This window comes from Ovis aries, chromosome 13, assembly GCF_016772045.2.
Source record: "Ovis aries strain OAR_USU_Benz2616 breed Rambouillet chromosome 13, ARS-UI_Ramb_v3.0, whole genome shotgun sequence".
Taxonomy (NCBI): domain Eukaryota; kingdom Metazoa; phylum Chordata; class Mammalia; order Artiodactyla; family Bovidae; genus Ovis; species Ovis aries.
Window position 1 is genome coordinate 74,953,230 of NC_056066.1, and position 11,893 is coordinate 74,965,122.

General features: G+C 51.2%; 1 protein-coding gene across 1 annotated transcript in view; it reads right to left on the bottom strand.

Moving 5' to 3' along the window:
* The window catches only part of CDH22 (cadherin 22), an 83,831-nt gene extending 73,010 nt beyond the window's left edge, over positions 1–10,821 (bottom strand). The window contains exon 1 of the mRNA XM_027977267.3: positions 10,463–10,821. Within this exon, the coding sequence (XP_027833068.1) occupies positions 10,463–10,717 (255 nt within the window). The 5' untranslated portion in view covers positions 10,718–10,821. The remainder of the gene's footprint in view (positions 1–10,462) is intronic.
* Between the last annotated feature and the right edge of the window lie 1,072 nt (positions 10,822–11,893).

The following is an 11,893-nucleotide window of genomic DNA, read 5'->3' on the forward strand; positions in this document are numbered from 1 at the left end:
GATGGGGCATGAACAAGAGAAGCCCTAAAGGCCCCTTTCAGGCCAGGACGCCATGTACCCCAGCCCACTCAGCAGGATAACAGGTGCCAATGAAGTCATCACCAAGAGGGATAAAAGCCCGCCCCCTGCCACGCAGGAGGAGCCCGGGTATAAATTCTGCTGGTGGAACTTTGTGTCTGAAAGGTGGATTATAGAAGTGCCATTTGGAAGATTGAATGGCCCATAAACATTTTCATATTTCATTAGCCGATTAATGGGCATCTCTCTCTTTTTGGCGAGTCTGCTGATTCTCAGCAGAAATTGCAGGGAGTAAATGGAGGCGTCGGGTGGAACCTTTCCGGGTCCCCATCCTGTTATAGATTGCCCCAATTAATGCCCGTCCTGGGCTCCACTGAGAAGCCTTCTTCCTGTCCAGTTACTGTTAATAGATTTCTCATAAGTGGCTGGATTGTAAAAACCTCATAACTCAGTTTAATACCCCCAATAAAATTATCTCCAGACATCGGCCCTGAATCATCGGCAGTGCTGGAGATGAGGAGACCCGTCTCTCCTGTTTGCTGTTTACACTGTTCCTCCACCTCTGCCCGGAGGAGGTGGGGACCAGAGAGGTGAATGGGTTCCCTTTTCGGATGACTTCACCCACTTCCCAGTCAGACCCGTTGCAGGTTTATTTAATCAGCACACACTCCTCCCCGGAAGTCTGGTGGAATAGATGCCATTTGGGGGAATGCGTAACAGCGGTAATCTTATTAGTCTTCATCACTATCCTAATAAGAATGAAATGTCATTCTTAGTTCCATTTATCAGATGAGGAAACTGAGGAACACAGGGGAGGTCATTTGCCTGGTCACCCAGCTAAGTGCAGGAAGCCAGTCTCCTGAACCCATCACTCATGAACGTTGTGATCACATCATCTGTTATTTTTATCCCTCTGGGTCCATTTTTCCACCTGAGAAATCAGATCAAGTCCTACCTGGCACAGATGCGGTGAAGATGAAACAGGAGCATGACCTGCACACTCTGTAAGGTTTCCCTAGAGGCTCAGTGGTAAAGAACCCGACTACAAATGCAGGAGAAACAGGTTCAACCCCTGGGTCAGGAAGATCCCCTGGGGAAGGAAATGGCAACCCACTCCAGTATCCTTGCCTGGGAAATATCCATGGACAGAGGAGCCTAGTGGGCTACAATCCATGGGGTGGCAAAAAAGTTGGACACAACTCAGCGACTAAACAACACACTCTGTAAGTGATTGTCTCCTTCCCGTTCCGTCTCCTAGGTCTCCATCACATCCCAGAAGCCTTTAACATTTTATCTCAGCCTCTGGCCAGGGATCACCTACCAGTGAGGAGTAAAAGGAGGGAGTGAAACCCAGTGATGACGTCATTGATATTCTTCTGTGAAGTGTGACACAGAGCTCATGCTGGGGCCCAGGGGCTGCTCTCTGGGGACAGCAGAGTCGGACAGAGCCGGTCAGCCTGCGGAGGAGCTAAGAGCTCAGACCTGCAGATTTGGGCGGGGTCAGGGCTGCTTCCCACCCCCCACCCTCCCTGGTTCTGGAATGGAGAGGAAGTGGACAGAAAATCTTGGTGGGCTAAAGTCCACAGGGTCACAGAGTCAGACACGACTGAAGTGACTTAGCACGCACACAACATGCCGATCATTCTATCCCAGGATGATATTTCTTAAGAATCTCAGCTATGACGCTGGAGGATGGGACTTTTATTTACTAAGTGCCTACTACATGCCAGATTGCAAGCCTCTGCAGAAGTCTAATTTAACGCTGTGGCAGGACTTCCCTGGTAGTCTAAGCGGTTAAGAATCCACCTGCCAGTGCAGGGGACATGAGTTTGTTCCCTGGCCCAGGAAGATCCCACATGCCATGGGGCAACTACCCTGGCCCATGTGCCACAACTGCTGAGCCCACACTCTATAGCCAGTGAGTTGAAACTGCTGAGCCCACGTACCCTGGAGCCCGTGCACCACAACAAGAGAGGCCACTGCAGTGAGAAGCCCACACACCCCATCTAGAGAGTAGCTGCCAGTTGCCACAACTAGAGAAAGCCTGGTGCTAGCAATGACAACTGAGCACAGCCCAAAATAAATAAATATAAAAGAAAACATTGTGGCCTATGTAAATGTCTCTCCATTTTCCAGGAGAACAGACTGTGATGGTCCCAGGTCTGTCTGACTCCAAAGCACAGGTTGGTCCCTCTGCAGCCTTTGGAATCTCGTCCACTTACAGGGCTTCCCTGTAGCTCAGTCAGTTAAGAATCCAACTGCAATGCAGGAGACCTGGGTTCAATTCCTATGTCAGGAAGATCCGCTGGAGAAGGGATAGGCTACCTACTCCAGTATTCTTGGGCTTTCCTGGTGGCTCAGCTGGTAAAGAATTTTTTTTTTATTTTTTTATTTTTTTATTTTTATTCAGCTGGTAAAGAATTGCCTGCAATGCAGGAGACCTGGATTCGATCCCTGGGTTGGAAAGATTCCCCTGGAGAAGGGAAAGGCCGAGCAGGTCCCAATTGACCTTTTCAGTCGGACACAACTGAGCAACTTTCACTTCACTTCACTTAGTCCGCTTACAACATTTCTGGTTAAGGAAGAGGGAGAAAGGAAGAGGGGGTGGGCTGGAGGGCAGTCATGGGGCTGTATGGCTTTGACAGAGGCCTGTACCAGCCTGTACCCAACAGGCCACCGTCATTGGCGGCCTTTTCAATCTGAGCCTCTATCTCATCATTTGGAAAAGGACTTCAAAATCAGAAGAGGTGATGGGCTCTGGATACAGGAAGAGCCAGGTGCCAGCGTCTGCTTTGTCACCTACTTGTTGCCTGGCCCCGAGTGAGAGGCTGCCTTCCTCCAAGCCTTGGTTTTCTCAGCAGTAAATGAGGCTGGCAGTGCTTTCTCAGAGTCTAAAGAGGCACTAGATAACATGTGGGAGCTCCTGGCACATACTAAGTGCTCACTGAAGACAAGTTTCCTTTCCTCTTCTGGCACCTGGTCTCAAGAGAGATTGAGGGTCACCAAGTGCATCCATTCCCCCATCTCCTGACATAATAACCAGGAGCTCAAATCCTGACCCACTGGAGACAGGGGGGCCATTATGCAACATCTTCTTGTCTTTTATTTATTTTTAAAGTATTTGTTTATTTTATATTATAAGTATTGTTATTATATTATACTAATTATATTATTATAAGTATTATTTTATTATTCTTATTTTATTTATTTTTATTTTCTGACCCTGCCATGTGGTATGTGGGATCTTAGTTCCCTGACCAGGGATCGAACCTGCATCGCCTGCATTGGAAGTGTGCTGTCTTAACCACTGGACCACCAGGGAAGTCCCTCTTCTTGCCTTTTAGACTCAGCTTGTTTCCTCCTGCAGGCAGCCCTCCCAGAGGCCCTCCCATTTGCCCTCTGCCATGCACACTCCCCTCTGCTCCCCACTCGCCTATAACACCTCTATATTATAGTCTGTCTCCCCAGTTCTCATGGGGCTCAGGGGCAGGGACTAACTTTGATTCATCTTTGTCTCAATTCCCCATGCCAGGCGCACAATAGGTGTCCTGACAATGTATGCAGAGAAAATACAGGGGGAGTGGGAGAGCTGAGTGTGTGTGTGTGTGTGTGTGTGTGTGTGTGTGTGTGTGAGAGAGAGAGAGAGAGAGAGAGAGAGAGAGACAGCAAGTGTGTATGTGAGATGGTGAGCTCAGATCAAGCACATGGCTGTTCATGTCCATCTCCCTTGTACCTAGGTTAGGCCACAGCACCCAACACTGGATACATGAGTAATGAAATATACAACTGTCATTGTGTGTGTGTGCTTAGTCGCTTCAGTTGTGCCCGACTCTTTGCAATCCCCTGGACCGTAGCCCACCAGGCTCCTCTGTCGATGGGATTCTCCAGGCAAGAATACTGGAGTCGGGTGCCATGCCTTCCTCCAGGGGGTCTCTCCAACCCAGGGATTGAACCCGTGTCTCTTATGTCTCCTGCAATGGCAGGCGGGTTCTTTGCCACTAGCGCTTACCTGGGAAGCCCTGCAACTGTCATTAGCATTTTGCAACTGTCTTCCAGGATTTCTGAAGGATCCAGTCACTCTTCAATCCCAGGTACCCGTGAGCTAGACTAGGAAGGACAATCACTAGGCACACTTTTAGACCCTCTATTGTTACTGTTACCTCCTTGATATTTCATAATGATCTTATGGCTCAGAGTTCATCCTTTCCCCATTGTACAGATTGGCAAACTGAGGCTCACAGAGGGCACACATCCTACCTGAAGCCACCCAGCTACAAGAGGCAGCCCAAGGCCTGTCTGCCTCCACATCCTGGGTTCTTTTCTCTGCAGCTATTGGAGACAGCCCCACAGGGGATTCCCCCTCCCTAAGCCTCAGCCTGGATCATAAACAACTTGAAAAACACCAGAGTGATGGCTTCTCATCCTTGGGAGGGGGGGGCTGAAAAATGGGATTTACGAGGCCATTAATTACTTCCTCCTAATTAAATCAAAATTAAATGCGAGCAGAGGTACGTTTTCCTTATTAAAGACAATTAAACGGACAGTGCAGCTACGCAAATAAAACGAGCCCAGGATTTAAACGGAAAGCAAATCAAATAAAAAGCCTCCCCCAGAATGAGGGATCTGTTCATGCCTGTGCTACTCGTAAACCAGGAGTTCATCAATTTTCTTTAAATATTAGCAACTTAATTAAATCTGCTCTCCTCCCCACTTTAATCCTGCCGTATATCTAAAATAGATCTCACCGCCCACAGGAGTTGGTCATAAGTGCTGACCCCATAATTCTCTTTAAAAAAAAAAAATTAAAAATCCTACAAAACCCACATCCAGCTGACAGAAGCCTCGGGGGAAATTACAGTTTGGAAAAGGGATTAGTCAAAGTACCCAGATTGTATGGAAATGTTGGGAGGCCACTCTGAGGGTGGGAGTTGTGGGAAGGTGTAGGGAGGAGGTGGGCCCCCAAGCTGTTGAGGGGGGCGGGGCAGGACAGCAGAGGGATTTGTTGGTGTGGGGCCCTGGTGACAACCACGGGGCCCAGTGGCTCCTGAAGGTGCCAACAGGAGCCTGGCGTGAGTGATGGAGGAGGCGGCTGTAAAATAGGTTACCGTTGGGCGCCTGGGGTTCACTCCGCGGATGGTGCTGTTGCTAAGCTACCTTTGGAATTCGACAAGGACGGATGCTCCCAGCGGCTCCCTGGGGCGGGGGACCGGGAAGCAGTGAATTAACTGAAACTGTGAAGTCCTTTCTCCCTGATGAGTGAGAGAGTGTGGAATGAATGTGTGCATATGTGTGTGTGCATACACAACCACTTGTACAAATGTGGGACTTGGCTGGAACGGGAACAGGTGGTTTTCAAGAGGATGAGCTCATCTTCCCAGAGTGAGGGGTGGGCTGGCGACCACCTTCCCCCACTTTGTGGGGAGAAACTAGCACATCAGGTTGCAACGAAGGCTTTCGGGATGTAGGGCGTGGGTTCATAATACCGGTGTATACTCAAGGCAGTGGGAATAACAGGCAAGATCCATCAGAATAAAAGCTAATACTGGGCACATAGAATGTGCTCTCCAGGTTCTTGGCATATGCTAACTCATTGAATCCTCACTGCAACTCTTTGAGAAGGTGCCAGGTACAGCCTCACTCAACAGATGAAGAAACTTAGGCACAGAGAGGTTAAATAATGTGCCAAGGTCAGAAAAGGAGTCAGCAGCAGAACTGAGATTTGAGCCCTGGCAGTCTGGCTCTGGTTGAACAGCAAAGTGAATCAGTCATACATATACATATACATATACATGTATGATAATATAAATACATATACATGTATATGTATAATAATATAAATACATATTCCAATAAACTGTGGAAAATTCTGAAAGAGATGGGAATACCAGACCACCTGACCTGCTTCTTGTGAAATCTGTATGCAGGCGAGGAAGCAACAGTTAGAACTGGACATGGAACAACAGACTGGTTCCAAATAGGAAAAGGAGAGCGTCAAGGCTGTACATTGTCACCCTGCTTATTTAACTTCTATGCAGAGTACATCATGAGAAACGCTGGGCTGGAAGAAGCACAAGCTGGAATCAAGGTTGCCGGGAGAAATATCAATAACCTCAGATATGCGACACCACCCTTATGGCAGAAAGTAAAGAGGAACTAAAAGCCTCTTGATGAAAGTGAAAGAGGAGAGTGAAAAAGTTGGCTTAAAGCTTAACATTCAGAAAACGAAGATCATGGCATCCAGTCCCATCACTTCATGGGAAATAGATGGGGAAACAGTGGAAACAATGTCAGACTTTATTTTGGGGGGCTCCAAAATCACTGCAGATGGTGACTGCAGTCATGAAATGAAGACACTCCTTGGAAGGAAAGTTATGACCAACCTAGATAGCATATTCAAAAGCAGAGACATTACTTTGCCAACAAAGGTCCGTCTAGTCAAGGCTATGGTTTTTCCAGTAGCCATGTATGGATGTGAGGGTTGGACTGTGAAGAAAGCTGAGCACCGAAGAATTGATGCTTTTGAACTGTGGTGTTGGAGAAGACTCTTAAGAGTCCCTTGGACTGCAAGGAGATCCAACCAGTCCATTCAAAAGGAGATCAGTCCTGGGTGTTCTTTGGAAGGAATGATGCTACAGCTGAAACTCCAGTACTTTGGCCACCTCATGTGAAGAATTGACTCATTGGAAAAGACTCTGATGCTGGGAGGGATTGGGGGCAGGAGGAGAAGGGGACGACAGAGGATGAGATGGCTGGATGGCATCACCGACTCGATGGACATGAGTTTGAGTGAACTCCGGGAGTTGGTGATGGACAGGGAGGCCTGGCGTGCTGCAATTCACAGGGTCGCAAAGAGTCGGACACGACTGAGCGACTGAACTGAACTGATACATATACATATACATATCCCTGAACCACACACTATACCACCTTTCACAAAAAAGAGTGCTTTGGGCACATGTTTGCAAAGAGATGGAAACCTGTCTTCTCCCTGCACAGAGTGCTTTTCTGGAGGTGGCCTTGAGAGTAAGGGAGGAGAGGCTCTGAGAGAAGAAGATGGAGGGGGAAGATAACGTAGTCATGACAGCAGTGGTGATGCTGGGAGAGGCTGCTGTGAGAAGAAGGATCCCTGGGGCTGGGCACAGAGTGGGGCTCATCAGTTCAGTTCAGTTCAGTCATAGAAGATGCTTAATGCAGGACAGTACTGTGCAGCACAGGGCACTCTGTTCGGTACTCTGTGATGACTTATATGGGAAAAGAATGTAAAAAAGAGTAGGTAGATGTATAACTGATTCACTTTGCTGAACACCTGAAAGTATCACAATGTTGTAAATCAACTCTACGCCAATAAAAATTTTTAAAAATTGCACTGGAGGAATTCCCTGGCGGCCCAGTGATTAAGACTCCATGCTTCCACGGCAGGGGGTGTGGGTTTGACTCCCAGTCAGGGAACTAAGATTCCATATGCCCCGTGGCCAAAAAGTTAAAATTACAAAAAGATACTATTAAAAAATGCACTGGGGAAAGACCTGGTGTCAGTTGAGCCTCACCTCTTGGGGTTGGTTCTAGTACTGTGCTGGACTCACCCCATCTCTGCTGATCAAAAGTCCCTGGAAAGCTGAATGGCCTTGGCATGATGCTCATGATGTTCTTCTGGCCTCAGTTTCCCCTTCTTGCCAGGAAGGGAGGTACTAGGGACCCCCCATCACCTGGAGATGGTGGTTCAAGGAGACAGGGGTGGTGCTTGACTCATGACAATAATTGGTAGGTGGATGCAGATGGAAGGTGGTGAATGAATGAGCAGCTGGTTTCTTTCATCTGTTGGGGATGTGGATGGCTGAGGAGACCTACTCAGAGCCCCAGCTGGCAGGCAGACAACACGGCTGAGGTGCCTGAGACCACCGCAGCTGACAATCAGGTAGACGTGTCAGTCACTCCCTGAGTTTCTGGGCTTTTTCTGAACCCAAATCTCTCTCCCAAGCTTGGAGAGGTTTGGAGAAGCAGCACATGGGTTTCAATCCTAGCTAAGCCACTTGCTCACTCTATGCCTGTCCACTCTGCACCTCGAGTCCGTTGCCTACAAAATGGAATGATTTCTACCTTGCAGTTTAAGAGTTAAATGCATCATATGGGAATAATGAGAAAACAACAATAAACAAACAACCAGGGACTTCCCTGGTGGTCCAGTGGTTAAGAATCTGTCTTGGATCAAGCATATGGCTGTTCATTTCCATTTCCCCTGTACCTAGGTTAGGCCACAGCACCAAACATTGCATTATGAGTAATGAGATATACAACTGTCATTGCGCGTGTGTGTGCTAAGTCGCTTCAGTTGTGCCCGACTCTTTGCAACTCTATGGACTGTAGCTCACCAGGCTCCTCTGTCCATGGGATTCTCCAGGCAAGAGTACTGGAGTGGGTTGCCACGTCCTTCTCCAGGGAATCTTCTGGCCCAGGGATCGAACTCGCATCTCTTTTGTCTCCTGCATTGGCAGGCAGGTTCATTACCACTAGCGCTTACCTGAGAAGCCCACTTCACTCATGCACTATAAACATCTCAACTGCTGACAAGACTCTAAATAAGCCAGGTTCTGTCAGGCCGTCAAGTCTTTTTTATAGGCTATGCCCTCTTCCCATCAGCCCAAACTTCTACTCATATATTAAAACGCAGCTCAGGCATTTAGAAAACACTTCCACAAAGCCAGCCAACAGATACCATTTAATGAATGCCTACTCAGTGCCAGGTGCTGACCTGTGAAGCTTTTTATGCACCAGGGTGTCTCTGCCTCTCCACCATCGCACCCATGAGGGGCTTAGGGATTAAAGGGACGAATGAAAGTCCTTCTCAGTTCCATATACTCTTACGGCATAGACCTTCAGTCACATTAACCAACACTTACTCAGTTTGAGAAAGTAGCTTTCATTCATTCATTCATTCAATGAACAATTTGTGAGCAATGTCTGTGCTAGGCGCTAGGGATTTTATGGTGAGCAAAACAAACACAATCTAATAGGAAAGACATGCATTAATTGCATAATCAAACAAAAACACATACATAATGAAGTGTTATGAAAGAAAGATACGGGGACCTCAAGGGGCACATAACAGGGAGGTACAGCCACATGCAGGGGGATCCGTCCCAGGTGGGTGTGATCAGGGATGGCTTCTCTGAGGAAGTGGCATTTCAGTGGAGACCTGAGTGTGAGATAAAGTCAGCAGCAGAAGGAGCAGGATGGGGACATCCTTGGTGGTCCAGTGGTTGGGAGACTGCCTGCCATTGCAGGGGACGTGAGTTTGATCCCTGGTCCAGGAGGATCCCGCATGCTGTGGGGCAACTGGGCCCCTTGCGCCACAGCTATTGAGCCTGTGCTCTAGCCTGTGCAACTACTGAGCCCATGTGCCCCAACCACTCAAGGCCACGCACGCTAGACTGCGCTTCCCAACCAGAGAAACCACTGCAAGTTGAGAATAGCCCCCACTCTGCAACTAGAGAAAACCCATGCACAGCAAGGAAGACCCAATGCAGTCAAAAATATGAATACAAAGGAGCAGGATGGAGCAGTTAGGGGAGGCAAATAATCTAGGTAGGTAAGGGGGTGTGGGGCTGGCAGAAGCCTCTGGGGGCAGCAGAGAGACCAGGGAAAGGCATCAGAAGGGTGTCCGGGCCCAAAACTCAGAGGCAGTGCGGCAGATGAGGTTGGAGGAGCCGGATCTTTGCAAGCAGTGGAGCGCAGGATTTGAACTTGACCCTGGGTGCATGGGAAGCAATGGATGGATTTTGAGCATAGCAGGGAGACTGTGTGTGTGACATGATCAGATTTACAAACTCCTTTCTACATTCTGGCAACCCATTCCAGTATTCTTGCCTGGAGAATCCCATGGAATCCCTGGCTGGCTATAGTCCATGGGGTCTCAAAGAGTTGGACATGACTGAAGAGACTTAGCATAGCATAGCATTCTGCATTCTAGCTGGGTCCAGCTATAACAGGGACTGGCTTTCCGCCCTACTAGCCCTCTGGCTCCTCCGTGGGGTCGCTAAGAGTCGGCAGGACTGAGCAACTTCACTTTCACTTTTCACTTTCATGCACTGGAGAAGGAAATGGCAACCCACTCCAGTGTTCTTGCCTGGAGAATCCCAGGGACATAGGAGCAGCCTAGTGGTCTGCGTCTATGGGGTCGCACAGGGTCGGACACGACTGAAGCGACTTAGCAGCAGCAGCAGTCCTCTCTGCTCTAAGATGCGAAAGCAAGAGGGTCAAGAGAAGGATGCAGGGCAGGGATGCCAGCAGAGTGAGGATTCTGTGGTCCACCCGCCCCATCAGGGCAGCTGGGAGGAGGCAGAAGGGATTTGGGAGGGGTTGGGAGGGAACTGGGATCCCTTGCGTCTGTCAGCAGGTGTCTCTGGGGTCCTAGGAGTAGGATGGCGGGTACTGGGTCCCACTTTACCTTGCCCACGTACAGGGGCTCGGTGCCCGTGTACTCCTCCACCACGAAGAACTGGTTCCACACCCAGCCGCGCTTCACGCGGCCAGCGCCGGGCGCGCTGTCCTGCACCGACGGCGCAGGCGTGCCCGCCGCCCACAGGGCTCCCAGCAGCGGCGGCGGGGGCGGCGGCAGCAGCAGCAGCAGCAGCAGCAGCAGCAACGCGGGCGACAGCGCGGCTCCCGCCCGGAGCCCCCGGCCTTCGGGCCGCGGCCTCATGCTTGGCCTGCGAGGGGCCCGTGCCCAGGAGCATGGACGGGAGGCACCAGGGTGTCGGGGCCGCAGTCACATGGTGGGCTCAGCGCGGCCGCCGGGGCGCCGCCCCCGACGGGGCACCCGGACAGGCCCGCGGCCCTGATCGCCGCCCAGCCGCGGGGGCACCCGGCTGGAGGGGGAGGGGGCGCGACCGCACCCGGGGCATGGACGGCCCCCAAGGTCCCCGCCCGCGCCCCCCTGGCGCCGGCGTGGCTGGGTCACCAGGCAGCGCCTCGGCGGCTCCGGAGTCTGGGATGCGACATGGTTCCTGCGCGAAGGGGTGCTGGCCGGGGCCGGCTGGTCCTTCGGGGACTAGGGGCCGTCCCGCCCAGGAGCCTGTGAGATATACAAGAAGACGTCAGAGGAGGCGCTCTGCGGGGACGGGGCGGGTTGGGTCTATCTTTTTGTCCTTGTAGGTACCAGTTAAACACCTGCTGTGTGTCTGGCACTGTGCAGGGTGGGACAAACAAGACAGAGTGGTCCCTGCCTTCTTGGGCCTACGGTCTAGCAGTCCTGCCCCTCCCCCGCTCCCTCCCCTAGCCCGGGTGCTTCCATTGAACACCCACCACTCACCTCTCCTCCCCCAGCATCCCTTTTCCTCAGACTCCCTGGTCCTGCCCTTTCTTAGTGGTCCTGGGCCATCCCACGTGCCCACAGGGACAGGGACCCCTTGAGCTGCTTTTCCTGCCCTCCCCCCACCTCCTGACAATCTCCGTAGCCCAGCCCCCCTTACCCCCCACAACCTCCGGTCCAGAGAGGAAGCCAGCCCTTCTAGAAAAACTCCAGAGCTCCCAGGACCCAGCCTCCTGGGTGCATCGAGTCCAGCAGCCAGCCGTCCACCCCACCAACCCTCCGGCCCTCCCACGGCAGCACAGAGAGGTCATTCCATCCAAAGCAAGAGCTGGGGAAGGCCCTCTGACCTCAGGTGAGTCCCTCCACACCCCACTTTCAGGAGTGGGGCACCTGAGTCCTAGAGGGCCTTGCTTGGAGGCACCCTGTGTGGTTTCGGCAGGGTCACACACACCGCGCCCCCCCCCCGCCCCCCCCCAGTGCTTGCCTTTGGTGTCTCCACCCCACCCCCCCACCCCTAGAAAACCTTTTCCCGAAGGCTAATAGACACTCCCCCCACTACCCTGGACC